Source organism: Tenrec ecaudatus, chromosome 5, assembly GCF_050624435.1.
Source record: "Tenrec ecaudatus isolate mTenEca1 chromosome 5, mTenEca1.hap1, whole genome shotgun sequence".
NCBI lineage: Eukaryota > Metazoa > Chordata > Mammalia > Afrosoricida > Tenrecidae > Tenrec > Tenrec ecaudatus.
The window spans coordinates 90,331,291-90,350,824 of NC_134534.1; the positions used below are offsets into that span (position 1 = coordinate 90,331,291).

Genomic DNA, 19,534 nt, shown 5'->3' on the forward strand with positions numbered 1-19,534 from the left:
TTATTTATTTTGCTTTGCAGGGTGATATACTTGTTGCCACACCCTTTGGCAGTACTTCGGCTCACTCACTGTCTCCTAACGAATATGGTTGAGAATGGGAGCATGTGCACAATCCTCTCTTTGCTGTTCCTGTAGAGCAGTGGAGGGTAGTGTTGGCTACTGTCTATCATTGATCAAGGGACCATTGGGTGCCTTCTCCTAGAGAGTGGGACTGCAGGAGGTGCTGGTGTGGCTGTGCAATTTAACTTATTGGCTGCTGCTTCCATGAGAATTGGTTGTGGACCCAAGCAAAATGAAATCATTAACATCATTATTTTCTCTGTTTATCATGTTATTGCTGATTGGTCTATTTGTGAAGACTTTGTTTTCTTTATGTTGAAGTGTAAGCCATACTGAAGGCTATCATCTTTAATATCTATTAGTAAATGCTTCAAGTTCTGTTCACTTTCAGCAAGCAATATTGTGTCATCTGAATATCAGAGGTTACGTCTTCCTCCCATCCTAATGTCACATTCTTCATATAGTCAAGTTTCTTGGGTTATTTGCTCAGCACACAGAATGAAGAAATATGGTACAAAGATACAACCCTGATGCACTCCTTTCCATAGTTTCAACCATGCAGTATCCCTTTGTTCTGTTCAAATGGCTGCTTCAGTCTAGGTCTAAGCGCTAAATGAGCACAATTAAGAGTTCTGAAATTCCCGTTCTCAATGTTATCCATAATGTGTAATCACTTACACAGTCGAATGTTTGCACAGTCAATAAAATATGGTCAGCCTGTGTCTGGCGTTATCTGCTTTCAGTCAAGGTCCAGCCAACATCAGGAAGGGTATCATGCATTCTTCATGCTCTTCAGAATATGGCTTTAATTTCTGGTAGTTCTTTATTAGTATTCTACTGCAACCATTTAAAAATTGTCTTATGTAAAATTTTACTTGTGTGTGATATTAATCATAATGTTTCATCATCTCCACATTTGCTGGATCACATCTCTTTGGAATGGCCACAAATATGGATATCTTTCAGTTTATTGACCAGGTAACTGTCTTCTAATTTTGCTTTTACATAGATGAGAAGTTAAATTGAGAATTCACATTCACAATAGATTCCTTAATTTCATCTAACATTCTTCTGCAGGGCACTCTATGCCTCTCCCACACTATTTCCATGATCTTGTCATTTCCTCCTAAATCTCCTGTATTAGATTTTTAAAATGATACTGCTGCTCTGACTAAATAAATGTATATTTAAATTTTCCAGGTTCTAATTTTTTTTAAAAAGAAGCGCTTAACAAAAGTGGGATGTAATGAACAGTAGAGTGGAATACAATTAAAATGCATCACTGTTATTTAGTCTGCGAGGCCCTACTGCCTTCTCAGAGCTCAGATGCTGCGGCTGGGATATTCCACTGAAGAAGAGAGAGGCAGACATGTAGAACCACACTATCACCAAGCTGGGACTTGGGACTTAGCATATTCAGGAAAATGAAAGTCATCACTGGAAAGAGAGTAACTTTATCACGGTGTGACTCACTATTAATTAGTACTATGTTCACATCAGTTAACATGATAGAGAGAGTTTCTGTCATTCACCCCTTGGCAGTGAAACAAGAACAGGGAAGGTAGAGTGGTGGTCAGGGCCAGGTCTCAAGGCTGAGCCCTCATCTGGTAGGATATGCCCTTAGGGCCTGGTCCTAGGCTGGCAGAAGGTTTTCATCTTACAGGCCTAGCCAGGAGACTCCTAGATCCCTGGTGCACCTTTCCTAAGAATCTGCATCTGGGCTCAGCAATATAGGCAGGAACTGACTACTGATGAATGTCAAGGGGAAGAAAAGGAGTCTGCTGTGTCCTGTGTATTTGGCATAAACGAGGGATGGGAATGTAGTGGTGGTGATTGAGATTGAACCACAAAGGAAATTCCAGAAGGGGAGCAGGTCAGGCTGGCAGGCTCTGAGAACATGATCAAATTCCAAGGGCTCCTCTGTCCCACCTCTTGAAGCTCAGGAGACATGGGCTGTGGGTGCAGAAGCTCAGAGACATGGGCTGTGGGAGTTTCTGTTAAGGGCTGCACTGCTAAACACAAGGTCAGTGGTTTAAAGCCACCAACTGCTTAGTGGGTGAATGCTGAAGGTGTCTGTTCCTGTCAAGGTTTACGACGTTGAAACCTGGATTTCGGTTTGTTGTGATTTGGAATTGACTCGATAGCAGTAAGCTTGTTTGTTTCCGTCTGTTTGTCTTTAAGACATAGTGACCCATCACAATGTGGTTCCTTTATTTTCTGTCCAAGGCAGGAGAAACACCATGCATGCCCTATCTGCACACTCTGCCCAGCACTGTGCCTGGACAGAGGAGCAGGGGTGCTCAAAGAATGAGTTGGCTCTGAGCTTTGACTTAAAAATTTTTTTTTTATTTATTAAAATTTTTTTATTTTTTTTGAGCTTTGTCTTATGTCTTAGTAAGGGGTGTGGACACTGCAAGGTAAAGACTTAAAGAAGAGTTATCATTGCCCCTAAGACAGACGCAGTGTGTGTAGTTGCATTACACACAACTCCCTCATTTGAATTCGTGTTCTGTTGCTATTTACTACTGAACAGATTACCATGAATTTAGTGATAGAAAACAAACAAGCAAAAAGCCACCCACTTACATTTCCTGATTTCCATGGGTCAGGAATTCAGCCACAGCAGAGTGGATTTCCCTACTAAGGGTTTCACTACGCTGGGAAAAAACCAAACCAAATACACTGCCATTGAGTCAGTTCTGACTCATAGCAACCCTCCAGGACAGACTAGAACACCAAGACTGTCTCTCTTTTTTTAAAAATCGTTTTATTGGGGGCTTGTACAATTCTTATCACAATCCATATATCCATCCATTATGTCAAGCACATTTGTACATTTGTTGCCATCATAATTTTCAAAACATTTGCTTTCTACTTGAGCCCTTGGTCTCAGCTCCTCATTTTCCCCCTCCTTCTCCCACCCTCCCTCAGGGACAAGGAAACAACAAGTGATTTAAAATCGATGGTGAGGAGCGTGTAGGAGGCCTGGTAAGGCTTGATCAAGGGCAATGTAACTGAGAGAAATTACTGAAACCCAAATGAAAGCTGAACATGGTAGTGGGACAAGAGGAAAGTGAAAGGAAATGGAGAAAAGAACTAGGAGGCAAAGGGCATTTATAGAGGTCTAAATATAGGCATGTATGTATGTAAATATATTTATATATAACAGGGAATTAGATATACATGCATATATTTATAGGTTTAGTATTAAGGTAGCAGATGGACACTGGGCCTCTACTCAAGTACTCCCTCAATGCAAGAATACTTTGTTCTATTAAACCAGCATTCCATGATGCTCACCTTCCTGACATTATTGCTAAAGACAAAGCGGGTGCATACACAAATGTGGTGAAGAAAGCTGATGGTGCCCGGCTATCAAAAGAGATAGCGTCTGGGGTCTTAAAGGCTTGCAGATAAACAGGCGGCCATCTATCTCAGAAGCAACAAAGCCCACATGGTATAAGCACGCCAGCCTGTATGATCATGAGGTGTCAAAGGGATTAGGTATCAGGCATTAAAGAACAAAAAATCATATCATTGTGAATGAGGGGGTGTGCGGAGTGGAGACCTAAAGCCCATCTGTAGGTAACTAGACATCCCCTTACAGAAAGGTCATGGGGAGGAGACGAGCCAGTCAGGGTGCAGTGTAGCACTGATGAAACATACAACTTTCCTCTAGTTCATTAATGCTTCCTTCCCCCCTCACTATCATGATCCCAATTCTACCTTCCAAATCTGACTAGACCAGTATGTACACTGGTACAGATAAGAGCTGTAAATACACGGAATCCAGTTCAGATAAACCCTTCAGGACCAATAACATGAGTAGTGTTACCAGAAGGGTAAGGGGAAGGTGGGTAGAAAGGGGGAACTGATCACAATGAACTACATATAACCCTCTCTCTGGGGGATGGACAACAGAAAAGTGGGTGAAGGGAGACAGTGGATAGTGCAAGACATAACAAAAAATAATTTATAAATTATCAAGAGACTGTCACTCTTTATAAGAATAGAAAACCTTATCTTTATCCTGCTGGTGAATGGCTGGTGAATTTGAACTGCTGACCATGTGGTTTGCATCGCAATGTGTAACACACTATGCCACCAGATGGTGAAATTCATTTACACTGAACTCCTATCTATAGTCCCTGACCACGTGGCTCCCTCTATAAGCCTAATAACCTATCAGATTCTTATTTGAGTAGCGTGAGGACCTTTCTGAACTCAGGGAGAGTCTCAGGCGGTCCTTTAAAGGCCTCATCTGGTAGGGGATGGCTTTAGAATTCAGGCTACCACACTTAGCTTACTCAAAAGGGTAAATTTTGTTCTAAATCTGTAACAACTGAAGCATAAAACAGAACATTGGTACATTTTGATATTAAGATGAAGTTTTCACAGGAAATATGCAGCTAGGATATGTTTTCTTCTTTATTTTAACTGAAACTTATCATTTGGGAAAGAGGCATACAGATTGACATAACTTGAAACAGTGACTCCACTTGATGCTATGAACACAGAAAGCAGCCAATACTCCACAAGAGTCCTGGCTGCCCTTCTGTGGGTTTTGCACTTTATAGTCAGGAGGTGTGTTTCATCATTGATGAACCCGCCCCCCCCCCCCGCCTGGATAATGTTATCTGGTGAGATTCCCCCACCCCCTGCCCCCCAGGTTTCCTCATGACTATCTCTGAACATTGTAAGAAACTATGACTGAGAAACTGGCTGAGAGCAAGCTGCTATGAGAACCATCAAATCCAAAACCATTGGTAAGTAGCCTGTTTCTGGATGTGAGCCACTCCAAGGTCAGCACTCTAGAGGGCTTTCCGGCCTTGGTATATATGTGATACCCCTCAAACTCCTCGTATTTGACTGCCACGTTTGGATACCTGTTCATGTGGTTAGACTCAGCTAGACAGCTTTACCCAGCTTGTGTAATCCCCAAAGCACCGTCCTTTTATTTCTGAGCACAGCCTGTCCTTCCCAAAGCCAATAGGATTTATTACTGATCTGCTTGCCTCGGCTGAACTTTGATAGGACAGGCCTGGTCCATCTTGCACCATTCAGGATACACAGATGGGTATCCCGAGCCAGAAAGGAGCCCGCAGCATCTCCTGCTCTCTGAGACGAGACACCTTGTCTTCAGTGTATGCCTAGGTGGTAGTGGGGCTGCCTTCCAAAAGTCAGTCCTGGTCAACAATGCCATATCTATACCAACAGAGGCACCCGGGAAAGGAACAATTCGGGTAGAAGTAGGGGACAATGATTGTGGACACAGCAGGTAGAGCGAGCCAGTGAACATCGACAGGAGGTAGTCTTTGGGAAGCTGAATCCACAGGTCTGATCTAAGACTCAGTAACCAAAAAGTGAGTTAAATCAGAAGGCGATGTGTAGTGTTGTGAAGGGATCCTTTTCATTTGGACAGTGAGGTCACTCTTGTGTGCCTTGGTTTCTTCTTGTGTTAATTAAAGACAGAATTTGACTTAGAGAGGAAAAGATGTGAGATTAAGCAAGGTCCTGTAAAGGGCTTGGCACAATGCCAGGTCCAGAGAATATGCTTCTCAAATTATTACTAGGGTTATTCTAGTCTGGTATAATCTCATAACTGTCTCAGTCATAGGAGCCAGAACCTGAGGGACCTTGGGAAAAGCTTGGGGGTCTGGGGCTCAGTTGTAGTAAGCATCAAAAGATTCAAACATTTAAAACCCCAAATACACCAGCCTACCCATGTACTTGATCCTTCAACCTCAAATCCAAACTCACTGCCGTCAAGTGGATTCCAACTCAGAGGGTCACTCCAGGACAGCGTAGAACCGCCCCCGTGGGTTTACGAGGCTGAAACTGCTCCTGATAGTAGGAAGTCTTGTCTTTCTCCCATTTGAACGTGAACACCCCGCCAAAACAAAGTGTGACTGAACTGCGTCCGCTTGTAAACATCCTCATCCCTTACATTTGGTGCACCGGGCGCATCACCACCACCTCCTCTGTAAAGTGTTCTCCATCATCCCCTATGAACAGCCTTCTGTACTCTTTGTCCTTGTCCACAGGTGTGAGTCTACCTGTCTGGCTCTCTTCATAACTAAAGTGCACCCTCTCAGGGTGGACCGGATGCCTTTTATTGGAATGCAAGAGGGGAAGCATTCTTTTTCCTTTTAAAGAGAACAGACTAGTTAGAGATTAGTCTGACCAGCAGAGGGTGCAAGAACCATTAAAGAGACAGATTGGGAGGGAAAGGATGAGGCCTCAAGAGGAGCCCAAGATTTCCTGGAAAAAATATTAGGAAGAAACACATTCAAAATAGCCTTTCCCCCCTGTAATATCCTTTATCTTTGCCTATTTCTTGAAATATTTGACACTTGGCTGCTGAAGATGCCCTTTCAACAGTGCAGACATGAAACATTTCCAGAAGGTCAAGCAAAGCTATGTAGTCCCTTTGTCTCTCCATATTTTAGCAGTTGGAGAGGCTATCCTGCTGATGATCTTGAGAGAGCCTGGGAAAGGCCTGGAGGAGGATGGAGCACTCACACCAGCAGGAGCCGTCAAGTCTTGGTGACATGGCTAGTCTAGGTCCCTGACCTCTCAGGATCTGGATTCCTTTAGGAAGATGGCCTGAGGAATCTGTTCGGGGTCAAGGCAATCACAATGGCCTGGGCTGCTGTCGTAGGAAATGAGTGTCTTATCACTAGAGGCATATAAGGAGGTCCCTGGTGGTATAGTGGTTATGAATTGGGCTGTTATCTGCATGGTTGACAGTTCAAAGCCACCCACAGCTCAGTGGGAAAAGACGGAACTTTCTATTCCTGTAAACAGTTACAGTCTTGGAAACAGACAGGGAGTCACAATGAGTCAGCAGTGAGTTTAATTTTTTTGTTCTATCTCCTTTGGTGTCATCAAAAAACAAAACCAAAAAACGAGTGTAAACAATACCTACTCTAAACATCCTTGTGAAAATTAAGTGAAATAATGATTGTAAAGTGTTAAGCCTAGAGCCTGGGCATAATATTAGTCCTAAGAAATTAAATTGTTAAAATGATTCTGTATTTTGAGGACTCAAAAGCTAATTGGGATTTGGGGGGAAAACCAATGCTATTTTTTTTCTTTTTAAAGAAACAGTTGTATTGGCACATAATACACATAGCATACAATTCAATAGTTCAATCAAATTAAGAAGAGTTATACAATCATTATCAATACATTTTAGAACATTTTCTTCTTTCTTGTACTCCCTGTTATTAGCTCCTTATCCCTTCCCCCCACCCCCTGGCTATACTCCAAAGAAATCATTAATCCAGTTATTGTCTCTATAGATTTACCTACCCTGGATTTTCATATACAGAAAAGCATACCAAAAAGTAACTAATAAAAATAACAAAGTAAAATAGAGAAAAGTCTCAATGGAAAAGAACATAGAAAATACAAAGCCAAATGTTAGAATATTAGACCAAAGTAAAAAAAAAATGGGTCCAAAGGGAGACCAATGGACAAGGTGTTAAATTTTGTCCCAACACATCTGCAGTGATCCACTCTCAGCGCACTCTGCACGAGAGCAAGGCTGTTAGAATCCCGGGTAGATTCCAGCACACAGTGACCCTATAGGACAATATAGAACTCTCCCTGTGAGTTTCTGAGACTGTCAGAGGGAATTCACCAGAAGCTTAATTCCCATGTATTTCCCCTTCACTTTTATTTTTTAAATGGAAATAATGTGTAATGTGTCAAAAGGGAGATCAAATGATACTACATTACATTTTCATCGAAGTGTATCTACCATAATCAACTTTACCCTGCTGTCTGTCTGATAATAGGCTGTTCATATTCCTTGACTGTGGTCAGAGGCTTACTCTGCGCATAGACACTGCAAATGGGTTTGGGGCTGCCACTGTCGTCCTTAGCCTTTTGCAAATGAGGTGTTTACAATGTGAGCTCTGCTAGCATTCCCTCTTTCAGGTTTGGATGATGTTATTTACAATCTTTGGGTTACACATGTACTTCCATGTCGATTTAGTTAATGCCTCACTTTGATGGCTGTTTGCTTGAAGACAAGCCTTTAAGATCCCAGGTGCTATTCTTTCTGATAGCTGGGCACCATCTGGTTTCTTCACCACACTTTGCGATAGCACTGATATTTTCAGTGATCTCTTCGTGAGGGTGAACATCAGGCAGGGTGATGTCATAAGAGCTAATGGTTTTTAGATTGGGGCTAGGATTATGTGCAAGCCCAACATCCATTCATATAGCTATGGTTTATATATGTCTCTGGTTCACCTTAGAGACATCATTGCCATTTTATGTTAGAGAACATTATCAATCATCTCCCCAGGGTATGAAGCAATTCTATTGATATTGTCATTAATTTAGCCAATTCAATTCTATGTCCCCCTCAGAATGTTTCTTTGCTGCTTGGAGTTCAGATGCCAGTGAAGACTCACCGTGCTTCAAGACAACACTGTGACTATGAATACTGCTTCCCCCTGAGAAATTGGGGTCCTCAGGCATAGAATTTGAAATATTAAGCAAAGAAATATTAATAGTATAGAATTTAAAGCAAATAAATATTAATGGTATAGAATTTTAAACACAGTTAACAAAGAAAATTATGCAAGTAGAATCCAGCATCAAGTCACAGTGCGTGAATTGTTAACTTGTGCACATTAAACTCTTAAGTGACTGGACACCATTTACACAAACAATGGGGGTTAATGATAGGACAAAACTTTCAATAATATTCGTTGACAGTGACAGAACCATGTCTACCAGATTAATACAAAATTTTAAATAGAATTTATAATGCATTTATGCCATCAGAAATATATATTTGTGTTATCAGGAGAACTTAATCTAGATCAGGAATTGGCAGACTGAGGTCCACAAGCCAAATACAGCCCAGTGCCAATTTTTGCAAAGGACATGAGATAAGAATGGTTTTTACATTTTTAAGTGTTTGGAAAGAACAAAACATTTTCTGGGGCGGAGATTATATAAAATTCCGATTTTAGTGTTCATAAACGAAGCTTTATTGGAACACAATCATACCTGTTCATTTGCATGTGTGTATCATCTATGGCTGTTTTCAAGCAACGAGAGCAAAGTGGAGTAGCTACCACAGAGCCCCATGAATCACAGCACCTAAAACCTTTACTATCTGGTCCTTTAAGCCCCTATGTAGACTGCTAACACTGTAGTTCATCTAGCTCACTCTCTCATTTTCTCATTTGGGGAAACTCAAGCCTGACAGCAAATGGTTATGCCCAAGGGCAATTGAAGAAATAAGCCCGGTCCCAGTTCCATCATGGGGACCTGTGCATGCTCTTTTCCGTGGGCCTTTACAAGTGGGACCTCTGAGACTGCTCCTGGCACCCAGAAGTGAGAAAGACAGTGAAAGAAGCACAGGTGTGATGTGCTTCCTTGCAAAGAAGGAGCAGCCCAGGGAACTGTCGTGTGTGTGTGTGTGTGTGTGTGTGTGTGTGTAATGTAATGAGTCCTTGTTTCCAACCCCTAGGTCATCAAAAATATGGATAAGGGCAGCAGTGGGGAGGAGGGGCTGGCCAGGACCCCAGGTACCAAAGGCTGGTCCTGGTCTGGTTGCTGAGAGGAGGAACAGCTATGACCGCCTCTCTGTGCCCACCCCCCTCCCTAAGGCCCCAGGGGGAAGCCATACGCAGTCCTAGTGTTGTATTGATGCAGGTTGAGCCTTTACTTACATATGATCTCCAGGAAGCAAAGAAACATTCTGAGGGAGGCATTGGGTCCCCAGTCACATAGCTGAGGAAGATAGGGTGGGGACCCCTTTCCTAGTCTAAGAGGGCTCCCCAAATTGTTCTGCCTGCGAAAACAGACCCCTGGCTTGGATGCCCAGGCTCCCGAGGTACCTGAGTCTGAACTGTGAGGGGAGCATGCTCTGCCACAAAACATCTGGCACCTGGTGGGGACTGATGAGGGAAAGCCCTTTCCTTTCCTAAGCAAGAGGCCAGAACTGTGGCTGGTTCATCCAGATGAAAAGAAACAGAGAGGGAGAGAAGGGGGAGAATCGAAGGGAAGGGGAGTGCAAAGAACAAGAAATATTTAAGGAAAAAAACAGAGAAACGGGGAAGGGGGGAGAGAAGTAAAAAATAAACGAATAACAGAAGATGAAAATAGATGGGGGAAGTTAGGCAAATAAAGAAGGAAAGAGGGAGAGAGAGGAACTCAATGCTAGCAGACCTGATGTACATACAGCCTGGTCCACAGTCCTGGTTAAAAGACCAAGCGTCCCATTACGCCCTCTGGTTTTTCTGCGGCGTCTATATGCTGCCAGTGGTGCCAACTCCGGGACGTTGGCAGGACAGTGACCTGAGTGCTTGTCAGTGGAAGAGGAGGAGGCCCAGATGGGTGACTTGACCAAGTGAGCAGGCGACACAAGCCAGTCGGCTTCTAACACCTCCGGGGCTAAAAGCGACCAGGCTCTCCACATGCTAGGAGGGAGTCCCCGGTGGAGGTCTACCCTGAGTCCCTCCGACAAACCTTGAGCTGGAAACCCAGCAAGCCCAGGGTCCCCACCCTGCAAGGTCCCAACCCAGCGCAGCGCTCTGGGACGCCTGGTGTGTGGCCTCTGCAGTATCACTAGTTCGCAAGAACCAGCGTTGAGGCAGAGGCCGCATGAGAATGCACTGGAAGAGAGACCCGCAGGAGCTGGGAGCTCAGTCGGTGCTGCGCGCAGGTTTCCCTCTGGTTTCCCCGGGGGAGCAAACATCAGCCCTCTGGATGGCTAGATCAGATCGGTGGAGCCAAGAATCTGCCTATTCATTTAAACTCAGCCTTCCAACGAAAAACACACGTAAAAAATGTTTGTTGCTGTTGGGGGGCAGGGGAGCGAGGGCTACCAAGCAAGAGCTAAGGACCAAATTTCAAAGGAACAGATTTGTACATTATTCGGAGAAAGGGAACCGGCAGGAAAAAGACAGAGGGATGCGTCCGGAGGCAGTGTCCCCTCCAACGCGTAACGGTTTCCGAAGCTTCAAAGCGAAAGTCCTCGCTGCCACCAAACCTTCAGGAGCCCCGACTAGGCCGGCTTCGGGACGCGCCTTTCCGCGATGGGGGGAGGGGGGGGAGGGACTCAGCACCCCTCACGCCGGACATTCCCTGCTGTCTCTTGGGGAAGAAGACTTCCAAGTTTCCCTAAAGAAACGCGGCACCAAGAGACTCGTTTCCATCAGGAGGGATGGATGGAAGCGCTTGGCCTCCTCCCCCGACGAGGGTGCAGCAGGCTCTCGGGTGGCGCGCGTGCGGGTCGCGAGCGTCGTAGAGCCCCGAGCTCTGTTGCGAATCACGGGGCACAGTCGCCAGTCGCGAACCCCGGCATCTGTACGTGCTGGGACAGGCTCCTACCACCCTCCAGACACCTGCCTGCTGCTCCGGCCCGCCTGTGCGGGGCCCGCCCGCCGGTCCCGCATCTGGATGGCGGAGGAGCAACCGGCGAAGACAGCTCGGAGGAGGCCAAGAGGGCGAGGGGAGGAAGGAACTAGGGACGCGCCAAGCCCGACGCGGGAGGCTGAGTGCAGCCGGGTCCACGCCCGCCCGGGACGGCGGCGGCCGCAGGGCTTCTCCTGGAGCAGGGGTGCGGGGCTGGCCCTCTCAGGGACTCCGCCACTCCGCCACTCCGCGTCCTCTTGCCAGGCAGGGGGAAGGTGCAGGACTTCTCAGGCCGCTACAATTGTCTGGCCTGGGGTGAGCTACCATTCTGGTGAATCCCCCACACCTCTACCCTCCTCCATCCCCGCTCCAATTTGTCCCTGTGTTTCACTGCTTGCGATGCAAACCCCGGGAGGCCGGTGTATTTTTTAAATGTGTGGGCAACTTCGAAGGAAGAAAGACGCACAGAAACAGGCGAAAGGCCTAGGGCGGCACATTCCCGGGCCTCAGCTGCGCCATCTATGCAGTGGATCTTCGGCCCCTTTGGCCAGTAGCGGCTCTCGAAATTCCCGCTAGGAAGAGCCGAGAGGAGGTTTTGTCTGCGGGAGACGGCGTGGAGGCCCTGGAACCCCCATTTTCCTAACTCACACTGGGGCTAAGGGTTTTTGATGATGGCGTACTCGCCCCTCCCCCACGGGCTGGATCAAAGCAGTAGTGGGGCAGGGGCTGTTCCAGAAGCACAGTGTCTGCGAGGTGCCAAGAAAGAGCTCACTGCCGCCCAGAGCCCCTCACCCGCACTGCCTCCAAGGGGAGGGCCGCTGGGCCGCTGGGCGATGAAGTCACCTTTTCCATCCGCTGCTTTCTGGGGTTTTCAAAGCAGACGGCTGAGGAGGCCTCCGCACACGTCTGGGAGGCTGTGCCCCTGGCCTAGAAACTCTAGGCTCTGAGCTCGCAGGAAGCCCGAGGCACTTGGGGCCTCTGTCCAGTCTTGGCTCCTCTGCCATCATGGACTTCTGGTCTCTGTGCTTCAGTGTCCCCGACGGGAAGGGGAGAGATTTTGCTTTCTGTGAGCCCTTTGATAACTCCAAGATCATGGTTCCTGAGAGCGGAGGAAATCTGCCGCTGTGTGTGTGTGTGTGTGTGTGTGTGTGTATTTCGCCTGAAAGAGGTTTATATGCCGCCTCACTGTGGAGTAGGCATAGGAGGAAAATGGTGCTTGAACGCAAGGGGCAGCTGTGGACTTGCAGGGCTCTGTGGGCGGGGTGAGGCAGTAAGGAAGATCTTTCCTCTCTCTCCCAGACAAAACCTCTTGGAAGGCACTCTTGCAACGGCAGGGCTCCCCCGGAGAACCCCCAGGGCCTGAGCCTAAGAGAGGAAATGGTTCTAGCTGGTGTTCAAAGAGCTGGCCAGGGCCCCCCCTCTGCCACCTCCACACCTGTGAAATAGGGAGGGGACTGGACCCCACCAGGCTTTGTTCCCCCACATCTAAAAGTGAGGTCTTCATTCTTGAAAAGGACTGCCTGTCTCTACCTGATCAAAGAGCTCCTCTGGAGTCTGGGGAGCAGTAAAGGGAGTTGGTGCTGGTAGGTGTAGAGACCTAGGCTAGCCAAGCCCAGCTTCTAGCCAAGCCCAGCTTGAAGTCAGATAGGAAGCCAGCTAGCAGGGGGGCATAGGAAGAGGCTATGGGATTCTGATTGGGGATGAGGATGAGAGAGGAAGCCAGAAAGAAGGGCCTGATAGGAGTAGAGAGGAATTGCAAAAATTCCATCCAACCTTATTCACGTTGGTCCCTCTGAGCCGAGATGGGCACAGCTCCACTTTCCTTATCTCAGGGTCTGTTCAGGGTGGAATAATAGTGTGCTAGTGGGTCCTGTACCACCCACTTCCGAAGCCCTGTATGACTTAGGACTACGCACCAGAGAGTCTGAAGCAACTAGAGGTCATCAAGGCCACTTACTTTTGATCTTGATAACTTCTCTGAGTAAAAAAGGGGCTGACCTTGGGTGAAGGCACACAATGTAGTGAGGACTACATGGACTGAGGCTGGGTCCATGGAGCTCTTAGGTCTGGGTCTTGCTCAACTCTCTGGTCAGACATTTCCTTTCTAAGGATGTATATATGTTCCTCATTCCATTCTCTATAGACAGAAATATCTCAGCTATCCCCTAGTTTCCATTGGTGGGGAGTGTGGAGAGAGATGCCAGTGGCCTCTGGTAGTTATGGCCTCATTGTCAGCAATTTGAGAGGACTGGGACAATAGGTATGGTCAATCCTATTTCCCAGCCACCTGCTGCAGCTCTTATCCACACCTGTTAACCCCTTTACAACCCACACCCGCCAACATCCCTCAAGTCCGGAGCTGTCTGACCCCTCACCTAGTCCTCACCATCTCCCGGGATCAAAGTCATCATCTCTTTGGACAGGACAAGGAGAAGTCTGCCTAGGGAGTGGCAGGGCCAGAAACAGGAAACTAGCCATTCTTCAACATTCTTCACCAAAATCTTGAGGCTTAGATTTGTTTTAGCAAGGTGATGAGGTGGGAGAGTAGGGGCAGGGGGGGGGAGAGGGGGGGTTGCAGAGAAGATGCAGCTGCTTTCCTGAATCAGGACTTTGAAGGTCAGGTCAGTCGCTGAGCCTGGTCACACTGGAGTTCTGTCTCCAAGTTCCCAGTGTACTTTGTGGCCCACTGTCCAGTTCCACCCACTTTCTCAAATGTCTGAGAATGTTCAGAAAAGGTGAAACTGCCGCCTCACTTTCTCCTGGCACCACTGTCTTCCTCTCACAAGGGGATTTTCCAGAGGAAGATGCATTCAGTAGTCACTTAGCAATCAAGCAAATGCAGATTTTCCTCTAGGAGGGCTGGGAGGTGGAATGGAACGTAAATGATACACTACAGTGGGTGTGCACAGGTAAAAAAACGGCAGCTCCTTAAGCCAGCCTCACTGTCACAGACCAAGAGTCGTCCCCGCACCCTGGCAGAAAGGCCAACACACCCTAAGACTACTTCCTTCCTTAGAAGGCCTTGCCTTTCTTCTCCAGACCTTCCAAGGCTCCCGGACTCTTGAGGAGCAGCCTCCCTGTACTCTCTTGACTGGCCCCCTCTTTAATGTTTGGCTTCCTTGCCTGCCTCTGAGTCCCTCTGGCAACTTCAGCTCCTGTGTCCCTTCTGGTGGCTATCCAGTTGTGTCCTCTCGGCCTCTCTCTGTGCCTGTCTCCTCCTTGTCCCTTGGTACCGTCAGAATTCAGTCTTTGTCCCTCACGAGGACTTCACTGTTTCCCTATGGCCCCTTCTCTCACCTCACTCTCGGACCCTCTGTCTCCCATCTCTGCGGTCTCTCCGGGGTTCTCCCAGGCGGCTGTCTGCGCTGGGCTTGTCCCTCTTTCGGAGCGCGCCTGAATCCTCCTTCCCGGGCAAGCTGCCTACGCTCCACACTGCCCACTGGGGCTGTCTGCCCGCTCCCTCTCTCGAGGGAACCCTCCCACTCTCCCTCCCTTCTCCAAATCCGACACCCTAGACCAGCCTCGTGGGGAGGGGCGGGGTGGGCGGCGTTCGGGTCGCTCGGGGCGGGGCGGTGACGAGGTCCGGGCTGGGCTAGAGGCGCGGCGGCGCGGGGCGGGGGCGCAGTCCCGGGGTCCCATCGGTCGATCCCCTGCTCACGCCCCCCGCCCGCGCCCTGCACTCCGCCTGGCCAGCGGGGGAGGGGGCATGAGCCGGCTCCCGCCCGCGGCCTCGAGCTGCGGGCCGGCCTAGAGCCCCGAGCCTGCCCAGCTGCCCCACGAGCCTCGCCGCAGGCAAGCAGTTTCCATTGCCCGCGGGCGCCGCGATGCAGCGGCCCGGGGATCCTGGTACCGCGTTCTTCGGCCCCGCCGAGGGCTGCGCGGATCACCGGCCGCACCGTTACCGCAGCTTCATGATCGAGGAGATCCTTACCGAGCCGCCCGGGCCCAAGGGCGCTGCGCCAGCCGCCGCCGCCGCCGCGGCTGCGGGGGAATTACTCAAGTTCGGCGTACAGGCGCTGCTGGCTGCCCGGCCCTTCCACAGCCACCTGGGTAGGTGTGTGCCGGCGGAGGGCCACTGGAGGGGGGGGTGCCTCTGGGGGCGCGCCTGGAGACCCCTAATGCCTGCGCTGCTAGCGGGGCCAGCTCTGGTCCTGCTGTCCTCTCGGCGCGCCCAGCAGGGCAGCAGAGGGGCCAATTGCTCAGTGGAACAGAAACCAGGCCTCGGGCCCCTGGCCAGGCTGGGGACAGTGTTCCCTAAAAGCTTCCTCCTCACAGCTGCCACTGAGGCCTCCAGCCTGAGTGATCTGGGCCCAGGGACGCGAGCTGGCCATCCCCATGGGAGGCACAAAGCGGACTCCCTCCCAGACGGACACCGCGTCTTGCCCGCTCTGTGGGCTTCAGGCTGACAACCACTGCCGGGCTAAACCTCAGGCGCCTAGGTTTTTGCCCAGAAGACTGACCGCGAGTGACCGAGGCGAGAAAGCTGGGATCTCTGAGGAAGAGACCCAGGCCTCCAGTGCGAGAGGCTAAGGCTGGTCCCAGGCTGCCTGGAGCCTCTCAGAACCCGTGGATTCCCGTTGAGACACTCGGGAGTACGGCAGATTGGCCCTGGCACTTCCAGGTTGCCTAGGCCTTGGAGAAGCCAGAGCCGCCTGTTCAGGCCTCTCCCGCTACTCCTCTTCCATCCGAGATGGGCCTGCTTTGTCCTACCCAGCCAGTGAACTCCTTACTACATTGCCTTTCCTTGTCGCTCTCCCTACCTCTCTTGATCTTTCTCCTCCCCACTAGGGTGGGCCTGTCACCCTTTTCCCACCTTCCCCACGAATGATCCTATCTTTTCTAGGCTGTTCTTCCCCCACCCTGTCCCCCCACTCCCGCCCCTGCTTTGCAGGGCGGCCATTCTCCAATTCCAGCTTGGCTAGGGAAGATCTGTTGGTGGAGTAGCTGTGAAAGGGAAGGGCACTTCTCACAAGCCTCTTCTGACCCCCTGCGGCTCTGAGTCAGGGCCCAGCTTGGGGCAGGTCAACAGGCCAGTTTGTTCGTTTGTAGTCCGGCTGGAACCCAGCTTCTGGGCTGCCTTTCACCTCTGGCTGCCCCGCTGCTCATGATTCATTTGAAGGAGGCAAAACAACAACAACCACAACAATAATTTTAGGACCAACAAAAATATCGATATATCTTAATAGTGAAGCATTTGAATAGAGAGAAAAAATGAGAACAACGATTTCTCAATTTTGGAGCACTTGGGACTTCTTGGGAAGCTACCATCCAGGTACCTATACTTACAACAAGACCCTCTGAGTGGCCACAACGAACAGAATAGCCCGTATGGACACTCCATTATTGGTTTTTTTTCCCTTCCAAGAGCAAAAATGTGAATATGGGAGGGCAAACGCCCCATCTAATTGCTTACTCTTTCTTCTTAGTTTCTCTTTTCCACAAAGACACACATCCGTTCAGAATTGCAAAAATTAGCAATTCAATAACCCGGAAACCTCTGAGTTGGCCGATGGATACTGGGAATGCAGAACAAAGTCCGGTTGAAGGAGACCCCTCTCCTAAATTCTTGGGATGCGGGAGTTGAAGGTCACTCCCAGCGGGTGATACAAATCTTATGGCAGCGGCCTCGCGCAGAGGTTTCGTGCTTGGAGGCTATGACCAAGAGTGGGTATCTCTGTTTAGGAGAACTTGGGGGTGGCTTCGCACATTGTGCCAGGGGCCATAGATTGAAGAACTGAGCCCAACTCAAGCACTTAGCTTATTTGGCTTTCCGCTTTTTTCCCCCGCCGCAGCCATGCTGAAGGCTGAGCAAGCTGCGGTATTCAAGTTCCCTTTGACGCCGCTCAGCTGTTCGGGACTCGGGTCTGCACTGCTGGCAGCGGGGCCTGGGCTGCCGGGCGCCGGGGCCACACCGCACCTGCCGCTGGAGCTGCAGCTCCGTGGGAAGCTGGAGGCCCCCGGCCCGGGAGACCCGGGTACCAAATCCAAGAAGGGACGCCGGAGCCGCACCGTCTTCACCGAGTTGCAGCTGATGGGTCTGGAGAAACGCTTCGAGAAGCAGAAGTACCTCTCTACGCCGGACAGGTAGGGCGGGACCAGGTGGGGTCGAAACAAGCGGTGGGACGGGGTGCTTCCTGCCCTGCTGAAGGTGCGCCCTGCTGGTTCGCAGAATAGATCTCGCGGAATCCCTGGGCCTGAGCCAGTTGCAGGTGAAGACTTGGTATCAGAATCGAAGGATGAAGTGGAAGAAAATAGTGAGTGTGCGCTCGACTTCTTTCTTCCTAACTTGTTCAACCCGGGCTCCCAGGGCACCGTAGACCCCAGCCCCTTCTCACCACCCCTACCCCGCCCGTGCGATGTCTGCCCAATCTCAAGGTCTTCTTGCCAGGTGCCTACGTGTTTGTTTGCCCACTGTGCCTGCGCGCTTCCGGCAGGCGGTGGAGATCTATTCCTCCAGGCGCTCTCTTAAGACCTCTCCCTAGCGGCGCTCGGAAAAGTGTCACCTCCCCTCTAGTCCCACCGCACCCCGACTGAGTGCGTCCTTGGGTCGTCTTGTGGAGCCCCTGACTGTCCCGGAATTGAACTGCCTGGGTCGGGCTCCCAATAGTGTCTGGTATCTCCCCCGCGCAGGTACTGCAGGGTGGCGGCCTAGAGTCCCCCACGAAGCCGAAGGGAAGGCCCAAGAAGAACTCCATTCCCACAAGCGAGCAGCTCACGGAGCAGGAGCGCGCCAAGGAGGCCGAGAAGCCAGCGGAGACGCCCGGCGAGCCTGCAGAGCAGAACCAGGACGACTGAGCGCGGCCGTGCCGGGAGCCGGGACCCCCGGAGCCGCCCACCGTCCACTGGAAGCTGCGAACCGGTGCTGCCACGTCCGCGTCGTTGGCTTCGAAACGTTGTATTACTACCTTGAATGCGGACAACTGGGGACCAAAGAGGAAAGATGCAAGGCCCCGAAGGCAAACCCAGTGCTCCCCTGTCCCCACACCCTGTCCTGGCGCCCAGCCTCCGAGACTGCGCCGCCGGGGGCAGCGGAAGCTGTTCCCGCTCACCACGCCCGAGGGGTCCCCAGCCACCGCGCGCACTCACAGCACCGCCCGCACGTCGCCCTCCCCCCGCCCTGCCTCCGCCGGCCGCAACGACGGACGCCGCCGGGTCTCCAGCGCCCTGGCGCGCGCGTCGGGGATCCCGCAGCCCGGCCGACGCCGCCACGGTCCAAGACAGGGCCTGGGACGACCGGGCCGCTCGGCCTCGAGTCCTTGACGTTGCTGGTGTCCCCTCTCCCTCTCTTTTGAAGACGACGATTTTTTTTTCAATAAAATATTTTATGACACGCCGGGGATTGGTGCGGCGACTTCTGGATCTGCGGACGAGCTGGGGGAGAGGGAGACGCGGCGGCGGTGGCTTTGAACCGCCGCGGGAAGCCTGGCGGTGCTGAGCGCGCCACGCCGTCGCAAGCCGCGCGGGCTAGGCTGAGCGGGCGCCTCGCTGCCGTGGCATAGGCAGCGAGTAATCATTTCCATTCCGGGCAGAGGGGCGAAGCTGAACCTCTTTTTCCTTCCCAGCGCAGAGAGCTGCTGGCAGCAGTCTGGCTGCATTTGGGCTCCCTGAAGGAGCGGGAGATTTCCGGCTGGCGGCGCACAGCTAGGCCCCCAGCTGGGCGCACTCCAGGGAGCCTTCAGGCCGGAGTCACCTCTGCCTTGGCGCCTAATCCCCTGGGACTTGAAGAATCTATTTGCAAGATCTTCGAGATGGTCTCCACCAGCCCTTCATGATGCAGACAGGGGTGGGGTGGGTGGGGGGAGACGAGGTTCACACAGAGGCTGTACCCACCCACCCCCACCTCCCCGTTCACGCGTCCCCTGCCACCGTGACGCCTGTCCCAATGTAAGCAAGACAGCCACCATACGCCATTGAGTCGCAGACTGGGTCAATGAGAGCCTCTGACAGAACTTCTGCTCAGCCCTATCCCACGACCCAGGCCTGTAAGGTTTCGATGGAAACCCGGGCCGGTCCAGGCGGAGGAACCAGAACTGCTAGAGCCAACGCTGCTGAGGACAGTCTCTTGAGGAGTGAAGTTTGATCGTGCTTG

General features: G+C 50.7%; 1 protein-coding gene across 1 annotated transcript; it reads left to right on the forward strand.

Annotated features, from left to right (window-relative positions):
- Positions 1-15,234: 15,234 nt before the first annotated feature.
- Positions 15,235-18,545, forward strand: BARX1 (BARX homeobox 1). Its single transcript, XM_075550692.1, has 4 exons — positions 15,235-15,495; positions 17,238-17,529; positions 17,615-17,699; positions 18,076-18,545. Exons 1-4 carry the CDS (start codon positions 15,270-15,272, stop codon positions 18,238-18,240), a joined length of 768 nt encoding a protein of 255 aa, XP_075406807.1. The 5' UTR covers positions 15,235-15,269; the 3' UTR covers positions 18,241-18,545.
- Positions 18,546-19,534: the final 989 nt, after the last annotated feature.

Coding starts and splice junctions, on each gene's coding strand:
- BARX1 (XM_075550692.1), top strand. CDS start 15,270: ATGCAGCGGCCCGGGGATCCTGGTACCGCGTTCTTCGGCCCCGCCGAG. Junction 17,530..17,614: donor TACCTCTCTACGCCGGACAG/GTAGGGCGGGAC, acceptor GCTGGTTCGCAG/AATAGATCTCGCGGAATCCC. Junction 17,700..18,075: donor GGATGAAGTGGAAGAAAATA/GTGAGTGTGCGC, acceptor TCCCCCGCGCAG/GTACTGCAGGGTGGCGGCCT.